We start from the raw sequence: 23,440 nt of genomic DNA on the forward strand, positions 1-23,440 counted from the left end.
TTTAACTAACATATTTACTGCTCTTAATGATGAAGTTATGAATTATTTTTGTTGTTTACTGTTGCATACTGCCCTGAGCCCTTTCTCACAGGGGAAAGAGATCTACAAACCAAATTTAACAAATAACTACCTTCCCTTTTTGTTTTGCAAGTCAAGAATCGGGTCCCTGCTCTTAGACTCATGCAGCAGAGACACAAGTCAACAAAAAAGCCTTAAAATCTTATCTCCATCCCCCCCAAGGGTGTACAATTGAAAACCCAGTTCTGCAGAGTGTTAACAGTTTTAAATTGTATGGACACAGGGGATCTGATGCCAAGTTATTAAAGGTCATGCAAAACACAAAAGATTCCAGGGCAAGGATTAAACGTCTGAAAATATATCAAAGCAAAGAGGCAGTACTGTACAGGTTTTTCTTGCCAATGTTTACAGTCCTAGACAGTCTCATTTGGGTGCTCACTTTCAGTTAACTGCACCTAAGACCGCGACTGTGTGCCCAATCCTGCGTCTGCTGACTGAAGAATCCCCTTGGCATATTCTTCTGAGCGGCGGGGGGGGGGGGGGGGGTTGTTTGTATGCCTTCACCTCCTCAGCCAGTACTTACAGAAAGCCGTTAAGAGACAGAAGCGGGACACGAATTTCATGGAGTTCGCCGTACAAGTTTTGTTGCACGGGGATGGCGACGGCGGGCTGGTCGCTGAGAAGCTGTGCGGGGCGAAAAGAGCCGCCTGGTTCCAGGAAAGCTTCGAGAGCCGGGTCGTTGCTGCCACCCTCCCGGGCAGGCTGGGCTACCCTGCCGCCATTGGCTGCGAGTTGCGGTCACCTGCCGGCGGGGGAGGCTGGAGGTGCGCGCACAGCCTGCAGGGGCAGAGTCCGGGCCAGGAGAGGCAGGCTCCTTGTAGCAGCCGCCAAGCGCAGCAGGTGGCTGGACTTGGTAGCGTTTCCCCGGGCGGGCAAGAAGAAGATGCCGCTGGGGCTGAGAGGCAAGAAGAAAGACAAGTCCAAGGAGACTTCCATGCTGGTGGAGGCTGAGGCTGCCGTGGCGGGCGGGAGGGGCGACGAGGAGGAGGCTTCCGCGGCAGCCGCCACCATCGCCGCTGCCTCCGCAGCCCCTCAGGTCCCTATCCGGCTCCTTTTCCACGCGCAGCTGGCCCACGGCAGTCCTACCGGGCGCGTGGAAGGCTTCGCCAGCGTGCGAGAGCTCTACGCCAAGATTGCCCAGGCCTTCCACATTGCCCCGACGGAGGTAGGTAGGTGGCTGGGGCTCGCCCTCCCCGCTCCCCTAGGGGGCTAAGGGCCCCTGCCCGAGCTCCTCTCCGACCCGCCTTCTTACGCGCGTTTACTTGTGAGTAGGTCCTGCAATGTGCTGTGGCCTGGACTCTCGCGTAACCTCATGCAAGACTGCGGCCGGTGGCGTTGGGCGGCTTTGCCTCTCGTCTGAACCGGGGGTGTCAACCTGTTTTAATGTTTGCGAGTAAGGAATTCTTAATTCCAGATTAGTTAATACAAATTACAGGACTTTCTTCAGGGGAAATGTTACAGAGAATTTCTGGAAAAACGGAAATACCGGAGGAGCGGATGGCTTTAGACTCGAGAGTACAGAACCATAAGCTGTACTACCTGAATTGTGAAAGAAATAAACGCTTTATCTGCACAGAGGCACTTTTTCAGGTTTTACTTCGCACATTCTAGGCCTGGATCTCTGTGAACAGTAGAAACAAAGTACTCAATGCTGTCAGCTGTACATTCAGGGTCATTCTCTGTATTAAAGCATGTCACTCAAGATATCTTAAAATGCTTGTAGATTTTATAGGGAATGTTTCATGTGTCAGGCTCAGTCTGAGGTGGCTTGAAGACTGATAAATGTTCTTAAAATAGGACTTGATGGTCAGTTAGAAGCAGGGGATGAGGAGAAATTGAGCCTACTTAAGCCCCTGAGAGTTTCTAGCAGGGCTGGCCAAACTTGCCCAATGTAAGAACCACATAGAATAACCACATAGAATAAATGTCAGATGTTTGAGAGCCTCAAGACATGAACATCAGATGTTTGAGAGAAGGAAGGAAAAGAGATGCTGAAGGGAGAGAGTTGGAAAGAAAGCAACTTTAACTTTTAATGCATTCTCCAAGCCACCTTGGTGAAGTGATTTGAAGAGAGAAAATGCCTTCTCCAAGCTGGCCAATGGTGGCTTCAAGAGCTACGCAATAAGTGTGAAAGAGCCACATGTAGCTCCCGAGCTGCAGTTTGGTCACCTCTGGTTTATAGTATTTTGGAGGGGAGGGAAAATTTCTAAATGTCCCCAACCTGCCTACTGTGATTCCTGTTGGATAGTAGATCCCAATATGCGCTACATTGTCTAGCTGCCGCTCCTGCTTACCATTACCAACTGTCCCCATAAGCCTATCAATCAGGAATAAAATAGGGTTACGAAGGTATGCATAGGAAGCAAAGTATTTCCCCCTCTCCATTGCCCTGGACTCTTTTCTCATGCTTATTGTTCAGCCTTAAATTAGGCAATCATTCATATGAGAAGCATTTTGCATTCAACTGACACTTGGTGTCCTTTTAATGGCCTTTAATCTCCCTGGCATGGTCATTGTTGGAATGTCTAAAAGTGTGGATTCTTGATACTTTAGCATAGGTATGTGATCTTAGTGAGGTTTCCAGTGATGCTATTCACAGTGCATGTAGAACTGGAAGTAGTAATTATTTTGTATGGTGAAATGGTACATGTGGGTTTGACATACATGCAGCATCAAACTGTGTAGTTCTAGGGTCATAATATCTGGTGAACTTGCCCAGGATGTTTTGGTGCCTGAGTCAGAAAAGCTAATTGGAATCTCCTTGAAAGCAGAAATATATATACAGTCTCTCTCTCTCTCTCTCTATATATATATATATAGAGAGAGAGAGAGTATACTGTATATATAGTTAAATATATATATTTAAAAAAACACTAAACAAATAAACGAGGATGTGCTTTCTTTTTGCTTCCTCTTAATAGTACATCTAAAGCTGCCACTTGAGCTGGGTTGTCTCATCCTGCCTAATGTCTGAGCTGTCTCTGTAGCTGATGATTTCAGGAAAATATATTTATACCATTTTATGGCTGTCATTTGACTCTGGGGAAAACTTGAAGGCTGCTTCACTGATTACAGGTCAGAAAAATTAAAATTTCTTGCTTCATCCAAATTGTGGGAATTGCCCTATTTGCACAGCCCTGGGCATAGAAAAAGAAGCAAGCTTGAACACATGTAATTATACTCCTAGCTACATGGATCGTTTTACCTTGACATTGCAGCTTGCCACAATAGTATCTCTCCTTTATTATCATGAAGAACAATTAGGCCTTTGAAAGAAAGTGAAACTTTCCCCAGTGACAAAGAATTGCAAGTTATTTCACACCAGAAATGGTCCTGCGCTTAACCAAACACAGCACCACCAACTTTTCACACCAAATAGGGCGACTCTGTCTCACTTAATTAACTTAATTATGAATTCAGCTTTAAGTACTCAAAATTCTCTGACCCATATATGCTTCTCTCTGGTTATGTAGTGTACTTATGTATTCGTCAAAAAGATCTGGGAAAATATGGAAAGAATTTTGGTTTGTGGTTTTTTTAATGGTTTATTATACTGCGGGTTTTAATCATAAACCATAAGCAGGACAACAAAGAGGCAGCATAGAAATATTCTAAATAAATTATATGAAACAAGAATCAAATATGACTCCCCTCCACATTCCTGTGTTTTGTGGGGGTAGAGAAAAAAAACTTTGCATTTAAATTGTTGTTTTCCAAATAGAGCTTGGTTAGATTAAAAAAAATACTTTTGAAACAAACAGGAGCCCTTGGTCGATAAATGAAATTAGTACAAGATTTAATTTCTTGCAGAAAGTATTTAAGCACATTTTGCCACTGTAAATTGCTTAAATTTCTGTACCCAGTCACCAAGTACTTGGTTTATATTGAGTAATAATGTTATTCTGACAGGCTTGGCTGCACTGGACTGCCACAGGGAAGGGTAGCTGTAGAAAATTGGCTAGGCATGACCAAGCAGGGTTCAAGAGAGGAGAAGGGAGGAGAGTGTGCCCTGCCTGGCCACTTTTGCCTTAAAGGTGAAAGCAGCTGGGGGGGCGCATGTGTAGTGCGCTCTTGGAGGCACTCTAGTGCTTTTGAGAGTGCACGCACAGCTTGCCCACAGCCCCCACTTACCCTTTTCAGGCGCAGTGCACTCTCTGAGCTGCTCTTCTTAGGGCAGTCTCAGAATGCCTCTGAGAGCACACACGATTTTCACCCCGATCCTGCTCAGCCCTCCCTTGCTGCACCACTGTGCCTGCCCTCTCCGTAGGCAGGGGTGTGGCAGTGGGGCAGGCACCGGCCTGGGGCCCCAGAGGCCCTAGTGCCGGCCCTGATCAGACCAGTACTCCCATCTAGTCCAGCATCCCATCTCACACAGTGGCCAACTAGTTCCTCCAGATGACCAGCAACAGGACATAGAGGCTGAGGCTTTCTTCTGATGTCCCTTTGTTATTCTGGGATTTAGATAGGATTTCCAGGTATTTGTTGGAAAATGCCTGGAGACTTTGAAGGTGGATCTGGGAGAGGGCAGGGTTTGGGGATGGGAGAGGCCTCAGCATGGTACAATGCCATTTTCTCTAGGGGAGCTGAACTCTGCGAACTGGAGATCAGTTGTAAAAGAGGGAGATCTCCAGGCCCCACCTGGAGGCTGGCAACTCTCAATTTAGATGCTTAGTGCCTCTGTATGTGAAGGGTACAAAACTGTTTGTTTGTTAATGCTGGACAGTGTGTTGAGCTACTTCATTTTGAAATGGTTGTGTCTTGTTTTCTTCTAACATTAATGTAGTGCAAAATATTCAGAGTATGGTGAGAATGTGCTCCAGAAAGTCCACTGCTGATGCCACAGCCACCACCTTAGGCAAGCCACTTTTCTCTCCATGCCCTGATAATTAAAATATCAGCCTATATTACAAAGAAGTTTCTAGAGTCCTAGAGAATCAGAGTAGATGGGGACAGTGATAATGCCATGTGCAGATACATGGAACCAACCCAATCACATAGAAAGAAGGGGTGCGGAGGTTTTAATTTTTAATAGCAAAATGGTATGCAGATAAGGAGTAGAGAACTCTTATCCACTAATGGCTTGCCTCCAGAATTTCTCCATAGGCTTTCCTGCTTTGTTGAGGAGATATATTTTCAGGATGAAAAGTGCTTCAGAATGGAATATAGGGAGCTAACTGATGGGCATAAACGAGATTATGTGTAACTTTTATGACCTTTTAAAAATAGAGATAAGTCAAATATGATTGAGGCAGTTACAGATTTAAACCCATGGTATTGTAGCTGTTATGTCCCATATGGCCCTTTTTACATGCCATATTTTTTAAAAAGTATGTATTTGAAGCCATTTGAACACATCAAGTACTTTATGGAAGTGGTAATTAGTAGTATTAAATTGAAAATACATCATGCAGTGCCTTTACGTGTTTTTGTGCAGGCATCCTGGAATCCTCATACCAAGCATAACTTTACTAAAGTAAATTCCATTTTCCATTGCAAATACACAAACTATTGTGTCATAGTATGATATTTTGACATACACAGCTTCTATCTTCTCAACTTCTGGAATACATGGCTTTTGTCAATAGGACCTGAATTATATAGAATCAGGGGTTTATAACAAGTTGTTTGCAGATGAGATCATGCAAGCTTCTAAAATTAATTTAACTTTCATTCATATAATTTTGACTCTGTTGGGAATGCAAAATTAATCAAAATAAAGTGACTTTTTCAACAGCAGATGACATTGTATTGAACTCTGTTTTGATAATTATAGATCCAGGCGGGCAGTTGTGTTGGTCTGAAGCAACAGAATAAAGTTATACTGATTTCTCATTAGTGTTGCTGCACCCCCAGGTTTCCCCAGTGCAAGCAATCAGTGTCCCACTAGTTGCTCTGCAGGTGCATTTTGACGTGCGGCTCCCTCCAGTTCCCCTCATGGCTCTGTGATACTGTCTTTTAAGAATTAAAAAAACTACAAGGAGAACTGGAGGGAGCCTCATATCAAAATGGCACCCATGCAGCTACAACTGGTGGGAAATTGCTTGTGCCAGGGGAAAACAGAAGCCTATGGGCAAAGCAGTGCTAGTGAGAAATCAGTATTACAGTCCAGTGGCATCTTTAAAACTTTGTTAAACTTAAAGGTGCCACTAGACTGTAACTTTATTTGATAATTGCAGTACCTCCTGTTAGGCTTATCAGTGTAGCTGTCAGTGATTACAACATGAGTATAAACTAGGGTGGCCAGACCGTCCCGGTCTCCCGGGACATTCCCGGATCTGGCCACCCAATCCCGGATCCCGGGCTCCCTATACCGGGACCATTAAAGGTCCCGGTTTAGGCAGCCCAGGAGCCGGTGGGCCGCGGGCGCGGGCGGGGAAGGCGGGGAGTGAGGGAGGGAGCGTCCCTGCGCCTGCGCAGGGCCCCTGCGCACGCGCAGGGACGCTCCCTCCCTCACTCCCCGCCTTCCCCGCCCGCGCGCGGGGCCGGCAGCGGTGGGGGAGGCCTCTCCGCGGCCTCCGCTGGTCGCTGGGGGCCTTCCAGAGTGTCTGGAAGGCCCCCAGCGACCAGCGGAGGCCGCGGGGAGGCCGCGGAGCACCCGGCGCTGGTCCGGGAAGGCCTTCCAGAGCCTCTGGAAGGCCTTCCCGGGCCAGCGCCGGCCAGCGAAGGCCTCCCCGCGGCCTCCGCTGGTCGCTGGGGGCCTTCCAGAGTGTCTGGAAGGCCCCCAGCGACCAGCGGAGGCCGCGGGGAGGCCGCGGAGCACCCGGCGCTGGTCCGGGAAGGCCTTCCAGAGCCTCTGGAAGGCCTTCCCGGGCCAGCGCCGGCCAGCGAAGGCCTCCCCGCGGCCTCCGCTGGTCGCTGGGGGCCTTCCAGAGTGTCTGGAAGGCCCCAGCGACCAGCGGAGGCCGCGGGGAGGCCGCGGAGCACCCGGCGCTGGTCCGGGAAGGCCTTCCAGAGCCTCTGGAAGGCCTTCCCGGGCCAGCGCCGGCCAGCGAAGGCCTCCCCGCGGCCTCCGCTGGTCGCTGGGGGCCTTCCAGAGTGTCTGGAAGGCCCCCAGCGACCAGCGGAGGCCGCGGGGAGGCCGCGGAGCACCCGGCGCTGGTCCGGGAAGGCCTTCCAGAGCCTCTGGAAGGCCTTCCCGGACCAGCGCCGGCCAGCGAAGGCCTCCTCGCGGCCTCCGCTGGTCGCTGGGGGCCTTCCAGAGTGTCTGGAAGGCCCCCAGCGACCAGCGGAGGCCGCGGGGAGGCCGCGGAGCACCCGGCGCTGGTCCGGGAAGGCCTTCCAGAGCCTCTGGAAGGCCTTCCCGGGCCAGCGCCGGCCAGCGAAGGCCTCCCCGCGGCCTCCGCTGGTCGCTGGGGGCCTTCCAGAGTGTCTGGAAGGCCCCCAGCGACCAGCGGAGGCCGCGGGGAGGCCGCGGAGCACCCGGCGCTGGTCCGGGAAGGCCTTCCAGAGCCTCTGGAAGGCCTTCCCGGGCCAGCGCCGGCCAGCGAAGGCCTCCCCGCGGCCTCCGCTGGTCGCTGGGGGCCTTCCAGAGTGTCTGGAAGGCCCCCAGCGACCAGCGGAGGCCGCGGGGAGGCCGCGGAGCACCCGGCGCTGGTCCGGGAAGGCCTTCCAGAGCCTCTGGAAGGCCTTCCCGGGCCAGCGCCGGCCAGCGAAGGCCTCCCCGCGGCCTCCGCTGGTCGCTGGGGGCCTTCCAGAGTGTCTGGAAGGCCCCCAGCGACCAGCGGAGGCCGCGGGGAGGCCGCGGAGCACCCGGCGCTGGTCCGGGAAGGCCTTCCAGAGCCTCTGGAAGGCCTTCCCGGGCCAGCGCCGGCCAGCGAAGGCCTCCCCGCGGCCTCCGCTGGTCGCTGGGGGCCTTCCAGAGTGTCTGGAAGGCCCCCAGCGACCAGCGGAGGCCGCGGGGAGGCCGCGGAGCACCCGGCGCTGGTCCGGGAAGGCCTTCCAGAGCCTCTGGAAGGCCTTCCCGGACCAGCGCCGGCCAGCGAAGGCCTCCTCGCGGCCTCCGCTGGTCGCTGGGGGCCTTCCAGAGTGTCTGGAAGGCCCCCAGCGACCAGCGGAGGCCGCGGGGAGGCCGCGGAGCACCCGGCGCTGGTCCGGGAAGGCCTTCCAGAGCCTCTGGAAGGCCTTCCCGGGCCAGCGCCGGCCAGCGAAGGCCTCCCCGCGGCCTCCGCTGGTCGCTGGGGGCCTTCCAGAGTGTCTGGAAGGCCCCCAGCGACCAGCGGAGGCCGCGGGGAGGCCGCGGAGCACCCGGCGCTGGTCCGGGAAGGCCTTCCAGAGCCTCTGGAAGGCCTTCCCGGGCCAGCGCCGGCCAGCGAAGGCCTCCCCGCGGCCTCCGCTGGTCGCTGGGGGCCTTCCAGAGTGTCTGGAAGGCCCCCAGCGACCAGCGGAGGCCGCGGGGAGGCCGCGGAGCACCCGGCGCTGGTCCGGGAAGGCCTTCCAGAGCCTCTGGAAGGCCTTCCCGGACCAGCGCCGGCCAGCGAAGGCCTCCCCGCGGCCTCCGCTGGTCGCTGGGGGCCTTCCAGAGTGTCTGGAAGGCCCCCAGCGACCAGCGGAGGCCGCGGGGAGGCCGCGGAGCACCCGGCGCTGGTCCGGGAAGGCCTTCCAGAGGCTCTGGAAGGCCTTCCCGGGCCAGCGCCGGCCAAGGAAGGCCTCTCCGACGCCTCCCTGGCCTCGCCGCTGCCCCCGCCGCTGGACTCGCCGCCGCCGGACCCGCCGCCGCCGCCCGACCCGCCGCCGCCGCCCGACTCGCCGCCGACCGCCACCGCAGGTAAGGGGGCCGAAAGCGGGGGGGGGGGCGGCCTTCCTTTCTTCCCTCCCTCTTCCCTTCTTTCCTTTCTTCCTCCCTTCCTTCCCTCCCTTCCTTCCCTCCCTCCCTTCCCTTCCTTCCTTCCCTCCCTCCTCCCTTCCTTCCTTTCTTTCTTCCTTCCCTCCCTCCCTTCCTTCCTTCCTTCCTTCCTTCCTTCCTTCCTCCCTTCCCTTCCCTTCCCTCCTCCCTTCCCTCCTCCCTTCCCTCCTCCCTTCCCTCCTCCCTTCCTTCCCTCCCTCCTCCCCTCCCTCCTCCCTCCCTTCCTTTCTTTCTTTCTTCCTTCCCTCCCTCCCTTCCCTTCCTTCCTTCCTTCCTTCCTTCCTTCCTTCCTTCCTTCCTTCCTTCCTTCCTTCCTTCCTTCCTTCCTTCCTCCCTTCCCTTCCCTTCCCTTCCCTTCCCTTCCCTTCCCTTCCCTTCCCTTCCCTCCTCCCTTCCCTCCTCCCTTCCTTCCCTCCTTATGTTCTTATGTGGCGCAGAGTGTTGGACTGGAGGGGCCACTGGCCTGATGCAACAGGGCTTCTCTTATGTGACACAGAGTGTTGGACTGGATGGGCCACTGGCCTGATCCAACAGGGCTTCTGTTATGTTCTTATGTGACGCAGAGTGTTGGACTGGATGGGCGCAGAGTGTTGGACTGGCCTGATCCAACAGGTCTTCTGTTATGTTCTTATGTGACGCAGAGTGTTGGACTGGATGGGCCACTGGCCTGATCCAACAGGGCTTCTGTTATGTTCTTATGTGACGCAGAGTGTTGGACTGGATGGGCCACTGGCCTGATCCAACAGGGCTTCTCTTATGTTCTTATGTGACGCAGAGTGTTGGACTGGATGGGCCACTGGCCTGATCCAACAGGGCTTCTGTTATGTTCTTATGTGACGCAGAGTGTTGGACTGGATGGGCCACTGGCCTGATCCAACAGGGCTTCTGTTATGTTCTTATGTGACAATACTGACTTTGGTGGACCCAAGCACTGATTCAGTGTAAGGGAGCTTTGTGTTTGTGACTGGAGTGGACAATACTGACTTTGGTGGACCCAAGCACTGATTCAGTGTAAGGGAGCTTTGTGTTTGTGTCTTCTGGTGCAATTTTGTTCTCAGATCCTGTATTTACTTCATCAGTATATGGGATAAGGCACTTTCTCAACTGTGCTGCATAATGCAGCCTATTTATTTTGTCCTGTTGGCTCTGTTGGCTCTATCTGCGCCACCTTCATCACTTTCGGGGTGTGGATCCCCCAGTGGGGTGGGCTCCCGACTCCCTCTGCCGGCTGTTTCTGATAGCCCTGCGCCCCCTCTTTCATTTGATATGTGTCCCGTGCGGGTGCCACCCTCCTGCCGGGAGATGCCGCAAAATGAGCCCCCTTGAGGCTTATGGCGGCAGGGCTCGGGGGAAGCAAGCTAGACTGCTGTTCTTTTGAGGGGTTATAGAGTGTTTCGAGCCCCTCCCTGTGGCATCGGTCCCATCGTTGTGGGACCCAGGGGGCCGGCGCAGCGGCCCGCTGAAGCAGCCTGTCAGTCACTTCCGCATCTCGACCTGTGTTATTAGTGACCTTCGGCAGGCTGCTGCGCCGGCCCCCTGGGTCCCACGACGATGGGACCAATGCCACAGGGAGGGGCTCGAAACACTCTATAACCCCTCAAAAGAACAGCAGTCTAGCTTGCTTCCCCCGAGCCCTGCCGCCATAAGCCTCAAGGGGGCTCATTTTGCGGCATCTCCCGGCAGGAGGGTGGCACCCGCACGGGACACATATCAAATGAAAGAGGGGGCGCAGGGCTATCAGAAACAGCCGGCGGAGGGAGTCGGGAGCCCACCCCACTGGGGGATCCACACCCCGAAAGTGATGAAGGTGGCGCAGATAGAGCCAACAGAGCCAACAGGACAAAATAAATAGGCTGCATTATGCAGCACAGTTGAGAAAGTGCCTTATCCCATATACTGATGAAGTATATACAGGATTTGAGAACAAAATTGTTTCCGGCGGTGATATTTGGGGGATTTTTGGGACGTCACAGGAAGTGCTGTGAAGTCACTTCCTGTTTCCGGCAGTGGCATTTGGGGGAAATGACGCCATTTGGGGGAAATGATGTCACAGGAAGTGATGTCACTTCCTGCTTCCGGCAGGTGGCGCGGGGGAAATGATGTCACAGGAAGTGATGTCACTTCCCGTTTCCGGCAGGTGGCGCGGGGGAAATGATGTCACAGGAAGTGATGTCACTTCCTGTTTCCGGCGGTGGTATGACGTCGCCGGAAGTGACGTCGCCGGAAGTGACGTCACTTCCTGTTTCCGGCGGCGCGCGCGCTTCGCGCGCGCGCACTCCTGCCTTCCCCCCCCCCAAGGTGTCCCTGGCTGGCCTTCAGACATTATGGCCACCCCTAGTATAAACAATGGATCCATATTTTTCAAAGTAACAAAATTCTTATTGATTCTGACAGCTCAATTCCCAATAAAAGAAACACAACTCTCATTTTTCGACAAGAAGATTTGTGTCCCAGCAGCAGGGACATGTTTAATTATTGGTTTGTTCAGGGGAATGGTGTGCAATTTTATAACTTCTTTCTTAAAGATAGTTTTGACATGCAGCCTTGTTTGTATGAGTCTTTGTTTTTGACTTGCCTGAATACCAATTTCTGAAGCAATTAGATTTTTGTTAGTTACTAAACAAAATAAAAATGTCTGTATTTTGATTCCTTACTGTAGCTGAGAGAAAATAAATCTTGTTAGTGATGATAACTTTTATTTACTAACATAATGTTAAAGGTGAAGGTAGACACAGTGTGGAAAACTATCTAGTTAACTCAGTTCCATTAGATAATTAAGCAGTATTGTTTCCATTCCCTTGTACATCTGTCTTCACCTTCTCTGATTCTATTTGTGTCCGTTTCTCCTCCTTCTGGTCATTCTCTGTCAGTGCTACATATGATTTATACTCAAATGTACCACAAATAAATTGTGCAGTTTGTATTTCATCCTGCATCCTGTTCCAGGCAGCATTTCACATCCCCCCCCCCCCCAGCTGGAAGTTAATGTTCTGTTATCGACTTCTATGTAATAAGCACACAAGAAGGATCAAAACAAGAGGTTATCTAGTCCAGCATTCTTGTTTCCAACAGTAGCCAAAAAGATACTTCGGAAAGCCTACATGCAGGTATGAATGCAACAGTTCTCTCCATTATATGTCTCCAACCCAGACCCAAGCAGGGAGATGAAAATCAGTATAATTTATTAAGACTCAGAAATGGGTCTCACAATCACTTGTTTCTGCCTGTGTGTGCTCGAGAAAATTTTGCAGCCATCCTAGATTGTCCAGTCAGAGTTCCCTTTCTTTGCTCCTTAATTCTCTTTCTCTGGATTAGGTCATGTTTTGCTTGAGGCCTTGAGTTAGGGTATCAACTGTCACTTGGCTGTTATAGACTTACTCTGTGTTTTGGCTTCTTCTGCCTTTGCTGCTGAGGAAATTAACATTCTTAGTTGAACAATTTAGGGGAGTAGGGATAACTGCTCCCCCCTCCCCTTTTTGCTATAGTTGCTAGCTCTGGGTTTGGAAATACCTAGAGATTTTGGGGTGGAGCCTAGGGAAGGTGGGCTTGGGGAGAGGAGGAACCTTGGCAGGGTATAATGCCAGAGTCCACCCTCCAAAGCAGCCATTTTCTCTAGGGGAATTGATTTTCATTTCATTTTTCATTTTATTTGATTTATATCCCGCCCTACCCCACTGAGGCGAGCACAGGGCGGCTTACATCATAGAAGTTCTAACAATAGAATTTAAGAATTAAAATACATAATAATTTACATAATTAAAACAACTAAAATATCAATCGATCAATGTCAGTGTGCTATCTTACAATCTTCCTTCAGAATATTTCAATGTATGATCTTGGTCATCAGATGATCAACTGTAATAGGCAGGAGTTCTTCAGGTGCCACCTGGAGTCAGGTCAAGTCAGCCTTTATTGGCATAAAAAATAGTGTAAAACAGGATAGAAATACAACTTTCATATACACCTGTGTAAACAAAAAACGATTTCTGTGATATCCTTTGGCACAACATTAGAGCAGAGTACAGAAGCTTGACTGACCTCTCAGTAACATTAAAAGAAGAATCATTCAAGAGTCTATAGACCTTAAGTGTGTCAGAGCAATTGGTCGTGCTGGCTAAAACAGAGTATAAATACATATAACGTAAATCCATATACAGATGACAGGGCAGAAGAACATGAGTAATTGACTCAACACATTTTTGTTTGCAAGGGCAATATCTAGCTGAATAGGCTTTATTATTGAATCTGCCATCGAGAATGGCAGAGGGCATAGGATTGCACCTGGCGAGAGAAAATGCTCTGCGTCATTGTGGCACCTGCAAGTGATGTTCCCTCTAAGCTTCAGAGTCTTGTGAGCAAAAATTCTACTTTGCTAGCTACTAGCATTAAAGTTGTGAGCTACTGCATAAATTATTGTGCTCTGGGGTCATCCTTCATGAGCTAAGACAAAAATGTGTGTGCTGGAGGCTAAAAATCTGTGAACTAGCTTACACTAACTTAGCTTAGAGGGAACACTGCCTGCAAGGAAGATAGGTAAGTAGCCAGCTTCCCTGTGCTGAGAAGAATCTCAAAGCTCAAAGGGGAGCAGATTTTATTAGCCAGACTGTATAACTTCTGGCGCTCAATGTCTAACATCCTGTTTTTGATTTGCTGGAATGCAGCAGTGAATCTCAGCATGGACAGTGATTCTGTAGATAAGCCCCATCACTTTAATTTTTTCCTTCATGCATTCTAGAAAAGATGCTGTGATGTGTGTGACACATGAGGAGAAAGGCAGTGAGTGCACAGTAAAACATCTTTGCCTTTCTAAATTTTAATTATCGAAAGACCAGTCCACAGTCCCAAGAGGAAGAAATACAAAAATATAGAAATACAAATATTAAAAGCAATAGGAGCTTCATAAAGAATCAGCAGGGACAAATACAAGCAAACAAAAAGTAAATAGAAATGTGAAGGCTTAGAAAAAATTGCAGGATTCTTTTAAAGGACTCCTCACTGGAAAAATTGGGATATTTTAGGGGAAACTGAGGGGGGCACTCCTTTGAATATTTTTTTTCCCTTTTGGATGAGTGAAATGCTTTTTAATAAATGTTTTACTCAATAAAATACACAGTATTAAAATGTTTGTTTTCAGTGAAAAAACCAAGACATTATGAGGAGCACTGGGATAACAAAAACCTTATGAACAATTTTTCAGTTGAAACGAGTGAAATATTTTTAAGGAAAGAAATTACTCAAAATGCATAATACAAAAATTTACAGAAAGCAATCAGCAATTAGGTACTGCTAAATCATATATAATATCTTAAATATTACAGTATAAATGTGAATAATGCTGTAGTGTGTCTAATATTATAACTTTAAGAAAGTCAGTATTTTCAGTATCATAATGTGAATAATGTCAATGTTATATATAAATAAATTGGTAATCCTATACACTGTGACTCTATTTTTCTATCTGAACTGAACGCTTTTTTGTTTATAGTAGAATATATTTTCTACCTTCAACTTTGTCCCCATTATCTTTCAAACAGCAAAAACAAAAAGAAAACAACAGATAAATGTGTTAAAGTAGCATATCATACAATGTGTTTTGGAACTCTCAAATATTGTGTATATTTGTAGTTTTCTACACAAAAAAGCTATTAGTTTTAAATGCCATTTAAGAGTATTAATAGCTTTTTTGTCTAGAAACCAATAAGCTGTTAATATTCTATTTAAAATATTCCATTTAAAGGTATTAATAAGCCTTTTTTTGGGTAGAAAACAATGTTATTAATACTTTTAAATTCCATAAATATGCTAGATAGTACAATTTTGTTTTTTAAAACTGATTTGTGTTTCTAAAATGTATATCCTGCCTTTCTTTCTTCATCAGGGCCGCAAGGCTGCTAATTTTATATGTTAACAGAAAACATGCATTTTATGTTATTACATTTCTCCAGATTAGGGTTGCCAAATCCAATTAAAGAAAAATCTGGGGACTTTGGGGGCAGAGCCAGGAGACTTTGGGGGTGGAGCCAGGAGACATTGGGGGTGGAGCCAGGAACAAGGGTGTGACAAGCATAATTGAACTCCAAGGGAGTTCTGGCCATCACATTTAAAGGGACAGCACACCTTTTTAAATGCCTTTCTTCCATAGGAAATAATTAAGGATAGGGGCACCATCTTTTGGGGCTCATAGAATTGGACCCTCTGGGGGGTATTTTGGGGAGAGGCACTAGATGCTATACTAAAAATTTGATGCCTCTACCTCAAAAAATAGCCCCCCCAGAGCCCCCAATACCCACAGATCACTTCCCTATTATTCCCTATGGGAATCGTTCTCCATAGGGAATAATAGAGTGCCCAGTAGACATTTCCCTCCCCCCATGCTTTCTAAAGGGGGGGAGGGCCTCCAAACCAGGGAATCCCCTGCCCCCTCCCTCTCTCTCACACACAAATACTTACTAGATCTTCTTCCTGTAGAACTTTACTTGCTGTGAAAACGAAAGCAAAAGAAAGGGAGGGGCCGTTCTCCATGGAAACTATTACTGGCCCTTTCCAATGAAGCCCTTCCTGTTTCCTGTGCATCCGTAAAGGCACACATTTTACAAACGGATCAGGAGCTCTACAACTACATGATGCCTACACGCATGTTCTCCCCCCCCCCCTGCTTACGGATTTTTGGAGAGCGGGGAGGAGGCTGCAAATTCTGGGGTCCCCTGCCAGGGCGGGGGGGGGAGCCTACTCCAGATTTCTGAATTTGCTGGAAAAGAATGAAAAAAATGGCTTCAACATTTTTGAAAATTTTACATCTCTGCTTGTATGGAACTGCAAGAGAGGTGTGCTATAGGCATTGTTAGCCAAAATGCCTTTTTCAAGTAAATTTGGGGAATTTTAGTCAATTAGGCAAGATGGGATAAGTAGAGTCAATAGCCTGTGTATACCAAGGTACGTTTTCCCAGGAGCCCCAGAGTCAATGATGAGGTTTGTAACTAAAGCAAATTATATTTTATGAGGAAAACTCAAGCATTCAAGGTAAAAACACACATTCAAACACCAGCAGTTCAGAACTAAGAAAAATAGGAATGAAAAGATAGGGACAGTTGCATTAGCATGAGGTATCATTGAGGGAAGATATTTTACCTGTCCTGAAGAGAAGCAGATGTTCAGCAGGTGAAGATGAGGAAGGGGGAAGAGTGAGACGACCAGCGTCACCTGCAATAGTGTACCCAAACTGATCTGGAATGTGGAGAAAGGTGGTCCCATATATAGGCAGGCCCCCGACCATAAAGGGCTTTAAAGGTCAAAAACGGACTTGGAACAAAATAGGCAGCCAGTGCAGCTCTTTCAGCACTGGCAGAATGTGCTCCCATCTAGGCAGCCCCATTAACAGCCGCACTGCAATGTTCTGCACTATCTGTAGTTTCTGAGTCAGGGTCAAGGGTAGCCCCATGTAGAGAGCATTACAGTGATCCATTCTTGAGGTGACCATAGCATGGATCACCATAGCTTAAGTCGTCATGCTCCAGAAAAGGGGCCATCTGTCGTACCCGCCGAAGATGAAAAAAGGTGGATTTGGTAGTGGCTACTACCTGGGCCTCCATTGTCAGAGAGGACTCCAGGAGCATTCCTAAGCTCTTGACCTTAGGGGCCTGTATCAGTGGCATCCCGTCAAGAGCTGGCAAAGGGATCTTCCTTCCAGGGTCACCTTGGGTTAGATAGAGAACCTCTGTCTTCGTCAGATTCAGCTTCAACCTTAACTTCCAGAAGTTAAGGGGCGGGGAGAGAAGCCTCCTTCAGTGTGCTATTCAAATAACTTAGAATCAGCCCGCGCCCTGCCGAAGCGGCCCGAGGCTCATCACTGCGCCCCTCTGATCACGCTTAGGGGTGGGTGACGGGGCTCGGCTCTACCAGCTTCGGCAGGGTTTGGGCTGATTCTAAGTTCTTTGAATAGCATGCTGAAGGAGGCTTCTCCCCCCCCCTTAACTTCCAGAAGTGAGGGAGGGGCAAAACTCCTCCTCTAGCCTGTTCTTCAAACAACTTAGAATCAGCCTGGGCCCTGTCAAAGCTGGTAGGGCCGACTCTGAGCCTCCTCTGATTGTGCAGGTGGGGGGGGTGGAGCGTGGCATGGTGCTGGGGAAAGGAAGGGATGGGACGGGCCCTGGCAGTGGTGGGGAGCCGAACCTCATTGTGGGGTGTGTGTGTGTGATGGAATGCAGGGCAGCAACAGCAAGAGGGTAGAGGATGGAGTAGCGGCCCGGTTGCTTACAGGCTGCTGGACAGTTAGGAACCCCTGCCCTAGGCCATGGGAACAAAAGTATTGCTGTAAACCAATTTGTCTTTGAAATTGGATGTTCTTTTAAAATATAGTTTTTTCCCCTCACAAAGTAGAATTTCATATAGTAGGCTTGCCAGTCCCCAGATCCGGACAGGGAATCCCCCCGCTTTGCAGGCTCCACCATGATGCCAGTCAGCAGGCTAGTGGGGGAAAGCCCGGCCCCAACAGCCATTATGTGCCTTTAGAACACAGCAGGTTTAGATGAAGCTTGCAAACTGTGTTTTGGAATGTGTATATGCCTTTAAATCTCAGCAGGAAGTGAAAGCTGCATGGGGGGGGGCAGCAGGCAAAGCCATGTGATTCTTCCCGGTGAGGAAGTGCGAGAGGAAGAGAGCACAGGTCATCTGTTTGTTTTACATTTGTTTCAGAAGTAATTTGTATAGTAAAATGGATAGTAAAGTGTTAACTTGCACGTGGTTATGGGATGGAGGAAAATTCCACCCCCTAGGCCTTACTCTTGTTTTCCTATGCTAGTCTGAAGAAGCTGGTTGAAATACAGCAGATGGTTGCATTCAGCAACTCTTGTGAGTAAAATAATTTACTTTGCCCCAGTGAGATCACAAAAGTGTGAGCTTGCAAACTGTTTATTTTGGCTGCTTTGTGAGTTTGTGTTCAGTTTCATTTAGTGTAAGTGCGGCTGCTGGGGAACCCTTTGAAGGCAAAAAAGAGGATGAGAAAATGAAGACTTTATTCAGGGGAATGGCACTGCTGTATTTTATTTATTTATTTATTTTAAGGAATGGGAAAGTCTCCTGGCTCCACCCCCAAAGTCTCCAGGTTCCAATCTGAAAGTCCCCAAGTATTTAATGTGTTGGACCTGGCAGCCTTATCATATAGCATATTCCAATTTTTATATATGCTCTTTTAAATTGAGTACTGATATGATTATAAGTCAAACTGACACTAATTCTCAAACCTTGCAACTTGTTTTTGTGCTATCGCCTTCTCATATGCTGTTTGTACAATGTGATCTAGGTAACCCCTGGTGGCAAGATTTTGTTTTAAAGTTTTTGCCTCTCTTTGATAATCTTCAGTATCTGTAAAGTTCCTTCTAACACTCAAGAATTGACTATAAGGTAAATTATATTTTTTTTATATGAGCTGGATCAAAACTATCAATTCTATTTGTAGGGTTTTTTGTACATATTTGCCCAAAATCCTATTTTGTTTTTTATTAATCATGACATTCAGGAAATTGATAATGATGTTCATTGAAATGAATTTCAAATTTAATATTATCCTAAAATCAAGCCACATATAATCACTCTATCAAATTCAACATAGATATCAGTTCCCCTGAAGAAAATGGCTGCTTTGGAAGGTGAAATCTATGGCATTGTACCCTGCCTCCCCAAGCTCCACCCCCAAAATTTCCAGATATTTCCCAGCCCAGAGCTGGCAACTTACTAACAATGTCAGCAGCAATGGATATTTCTTAATTAACTGCAAGCATAAGAACATAAGAGAAGCCATGTTGGATCAGGCCAATGGCACATCCAGTCCAACACTCTGTGTCTAGGGTTGCCAAGTCCAATTCAAGAAATATCTGGGGACTTTGGGGGAGGAGCCAGGAGACTTTGGGGGTGGAGCCAGGAGACATTGGGGCGGAGCCAAGAACAAGGGTGTGACAAGCATAATTGAACTCCAAGAGAGTTCTGGCCATCACATTTAAAGGGACAGCACACTTTTTAAAATGTCTTCCTTCTATAGGAAATAACAAAGAATAGGGGCACCTTCTTTTGGGGCTCATAGAATTGGACCCCCTGGTCCAATCGTTTTGAAACTTGGAGGGTACTTTGGGGAGAGGCACTAGATACTATATTGAAAATTTGGTGCCTCTACCTCAAAAAACAGCTCCCCCAGAGCCCCCAAAACCTCCAGATTAATTCCCCATTATACCCTATGAGAATTGATCTCCACATAGGGAATAATGAAGACGTTTCCCTCTCCTCCTCCCTCCCCCCCCCCTTTCTGGCAACTGAAGCGAGGGACTGGCCTTTCTACTCACGAGTTGCTGCCAGCTTCTTTACAGCAGCAGTCACACCATCCCAAAGTGGAGCCTTGCAATCAAGCCTCCGGAGGTGCAAAGGCACATGGTCCTTTGCAGGCGGGGCTTCTCTCCTCCCCCCCCCCAGCCAGCTGACTGGGCGCGGGAAGCAGCTTGCGAAAAGGAAGAACGGCTGCTGCAACGGGGCTGGGTGGGAAGGGAAGGGAGGAGGAGAAGCATCGGGCATTGGAGTCCGTCAAGACCCGCCTGCGTTCGGCAGCCACCTCCACCCGCTCGCTGGCGAGCCAGCCTCCCTTCTCAAGATTTCCCTTGCCAGGCTCAGCACCTCCTCCCCGGACGACGCAAATGCTCCTTGGCGCCATTCCCCCCTCCTCCCCCCGCTTCCAGAGTTATGGAAAGCGGGAAAAGAGGCTGAAAATCCAGTATTCTCCCGCCAGGGCGGGAGGCTTGGGAAGGCTATCTGTGTCACACAGTGGCCAATATATGTGTGTGTATGTATACACACACACACACACACACATATATATATACACACACATATACATATATATACTGTGGCTAACAGCCACTGATGGACCTCTGCTCCATATTTTTATCCAATCCCCTCTTAAAGCTGGCTATGCTTGTAGCTGCCACCACCTCCTGAGGCAGTGAATTCCACCTGTTAATCATCCTTTGGGTGAAGAAGTACTTCCTTTTATCCGTATCACAATACAAAACTAATATTATCAGTACATATCACAAAGTTAAGACTTCATAAGTTACTCAATGCTCCTACTGCCTTTATGTGACTAAAAGCCACTATATTACTTTCAGTCCAGTGTTAAAAATAGGTGGTCCAACGGAGAACTGGTCCACTTTGCAAGCCGTTTTGGATCTCAGATCCTTCTTCTAGGGATCATTCTTATAAGAATTGTACAGTTTTCCAGGTCCAGTAGTGCCAAATGAAATCCTAGCTTTCTCTAATTAGCACGCATAATAGCGGGAATGCCATAGGAAGTATTATCCTTATCAGCAATGCATAAGGACCTAGAAAACTACAAAACTGGGCAATAGGAACACTGAGTAACTTATGAGGTTTTAACTTGGTGATACGTACTGATAATGTTAGTTTTGTATTGTGATACTCATTTTTCACAAGTTAAAATTGCATTTTACACGGAGAGTTTTTTCTTTTTCTTTTTGTTGTGGCTTAGTCTCTCCTCCGTGGGCCCATTTATATTGTAATTCACAGAATCAGCATTGCTGTCAGATGGCCATCTAGCCTCCATTTAAAAACCTCTGAGGAAGGAGAGCCCACTACGCCCCAAGGAAGCCTGTTCCACTGAGGAACCACTCTTACTTTCAGGAAATTCTTCTTAATGTTTCACTGGAAACTCTTTTGATTTAATTTGAACCTATAGGTTCAGGTCTGACCTTCTGGGGCAACAGAAAACAACTCCACACTATTTTCTATATGACAGCCCTTCAAGTACTTGAAGATGGTGATCATATCACCTCTCAGTCATCTCCTATCCAGGCTAAACATACCCAGCTCCTTCAACATTTCCTCATAGGACTTGGTTTCCAGATCCCTCACAATCGTCATTGCCCTCCTCTGGACATGTCCCAGCTTGTCTATGTCCTCCTTAAATTGTGGTGCCCCAAACTGAAAACAATATTCTAGGTGCGGTCAGGACCAGTGCCAGGCTTTTTGGTGAGGTATTCTTGTGAATAAACAATTTTATTAGTAACATATGGTAGCAAAACTATATCTACAACTTTAAAAGCTTAAAAAAAGAACAATTTTTTCTACCCCATATCTTATTTTTCCCCCACCCCTCCCCCCATTATTTGACCCCCGCCAGTGTTATTTACTTAAAGGAAACAAATATTAAAGGTACCCTTAACTGTTAAAAAACCCCCAAACGTTATATTCTTGTTTTAAAAAACTTAATCATTATCAAAGATTGTCCAATGTCATTTTATTTTCCACTCTTTTTCTACGTATCTTCTGAACTTCTTCCACTCCAACTTAAAAAGTTCCAAATCATAGTCTCTTAATTTTCTTGTTAATTTGTCCATTTCACTCCATGACATAACTTTTGTAATCCAATCCCATTTCTCTGGTATTTTTTCTTGCTTCTACAGCTGCGCATACAATGTCCTAGCAGCTGAGAGCAAGTACCATATTAAAGTTCTGTCGTCTTTTGGAAATTTTTCCATTTGTAATCCCAGCAGAAAAGTCTCTGCCACTTTATTGAATTCATATCCCAAAATCTTAGAAATCTCTTTCTGAATCATTTGCCAAAACATTTTAGCCCTTTCACAAGTCCACCACAAATTGTAGAAAGAACCTTCGTGCTTTTTACATTTCCAACACCTATCTGGCATCTTGTTGTTCATCTCTGCTAATTTTTTTGGAGTCATATACCATCTATACATCATCTTAAAACAGTTTTTTTTAATACTTTGACATGTTGCGAGTTTCATAGAATTCTTCCACAAATATTCCCAAGATTCCATCTTTATTTCTTTATTTACATTAATTGCCCATTTTATCATTTGAGATTTCACTACTTCATCTTCAGTAGACCATTGTAAGAGTAATTTGTATACTTTTGAAATTAATTTCTCATTATCTCCAAGCAGAACTCTTTCCATTTCTGTTTGCTCTTTCCTTATTCCTTCAGTTTTGATATCATTCTCTACCAAACTTTTTATTTGTTGCATTTGAAACCAATCATATTTGTAACTCAGTTCTTCTGCAGTTTTCAGTTCTATTTTTCCACTTTGCATTTTTAGTAGCTGATTGTATGATAGCCGTTTTTCTTTGGCTGTTTTAGCCGTTATCTTTATCACTTCAGCTGGCACTATCCACAAAGGTCTCCTCTCATCACCATATTTCTTATACTTTATCCATGTATTTAGTAAATTACTTCTTATATAATGGTGAGAGAAAAGGCCATCCATCTTCCTTTTTCCATAATATAAGTATGCATGCCAGCCAATTTTTTTCCGTGGCCTTCCAATATTAAAAGTTTTTTATTTAATAACGTTATCCATTCTTTCATCCATACTAAACAAACTGCTTCATGATACAATTTCAAATCTGGTAATTGGAATCCACCTCTCTCTTTTGCATCTGTCAAGATTTTCATTTTAATCCTTGGTTTCTTCCCAGCCCACACAAATTCTGAAATTTTCCTTCACCATTTATCAAACTGTTTAGCATCTTTCACAATAGGAATAGTTTGAAACAAATACATTATCCTTGGTAGAATATCCATTTTTATTGCAGCTATTCTGCCCAACAATGACAAATTGAGCTTGTTCCATTTTAGCACATCTTCCTCTATTCTACGCCATAACTTCTCATAATTATTCTTAAACAAATCAATATTTTTCATTGTTATCTCTACCCCTAGGTACTTTACCCTAGAAGTAACTTCACAGCCCGTTAGTCTTTGTAATTCTTGTTGTCTATTTATCTGCATATTCTTGCACAAAATTTTAGATTTTTCTTTATTTATATAAAGTCCCGCCAACTCCCCAAACTCTTGTATTTTCATTAACAACAAAGGTGTAACTTATATGGGGTTTTCATTTATAAACATTATGTCATCAGCAAATGCTCTGTACTTGTAGGTATATCCTTTTATTTGTAATCCTTCTAGATCTTTTTCTTCTTGAATCTGCATCAATAAAATTTCAAGAGTCATTATGAACAACAATGGTGAAAGCGGGCAACCTTGTCTAGTACCTTTGCTGATTTTCATTTCATCTGTAAGATCTGCATTAACACACAACCTTGCCCTTTGTTCAGAATATATTGTTTTTATCATTCTTATAAAGCTTTCTCCAAGCTCCATCTTATCCATTACTGCAAACATGAAATCCCAGTTTAAATTGTCAAAGGCTTTCTCTGCATCCTCAAAGAATAATGCTACTTCCTTTTCTGGATGTCTTTCATAATATTCTACAATATTTACAACAGTCCTAATATTGTCTCTTATTTGTCTTTTGGAAAGAAAACCAGCTTGATCTTCCTTTATAAAACTTATCAAATATTGTTTAAGTCGTTCTGCCAGAATTCTTGTAAATATTTTGTAGTCGTTATTCAAAAGCGAAATTGGTCTGTAGTTTTTCGCATTTGTGGCATCTCTGTCTTCTTTAGGTATCAAGGAAATAATGGCTTCTTTCCATCTAT

The 23,440-nt window shown here is 46.8% G+C and overlaps 1 protein-coding gene across 1 annotated transcript in view; it reads left to right on the forward strand.

Moving 5' to 3' along the window:
* Positions 1-872: 872 nt before the first annotated feature.
* The window catches only part of GIPC2 (GIPC PDZ domain containing family member 2), a 55,390-nt gene continuing 32,822 nt past the window's right edge, over positions 873-23,440 (forward strand). Inside the window, exon 1 of the mRNA XM_060232078.1 lies at positions 873-1,243. Within this exon, the coding sequence (XP_060088061.1) occupies positions 962-1,243 (282 nt within the window). The 5' untranslated portion in view covers positions 873-961. The remainder of the gene's footprint in view (positions 1,244-23,440) is intronic.

Source organism: Heteronotia binoei, chromosome 2 (assembly GCF_032191835.1).
Source record: "Heteronotia binoei isolate CCM8104 ecotype False Entrance Well chromosome 2, APGP_CSIRO_Hbin_v1, whole genome shotgun sequence".
Lineage (NCBI taxonomy): Eukaryota > Metazoa > Chordata > Lepidosauria > Squamata > Gekkonidae > Heteronotia > Heteronotia binoei.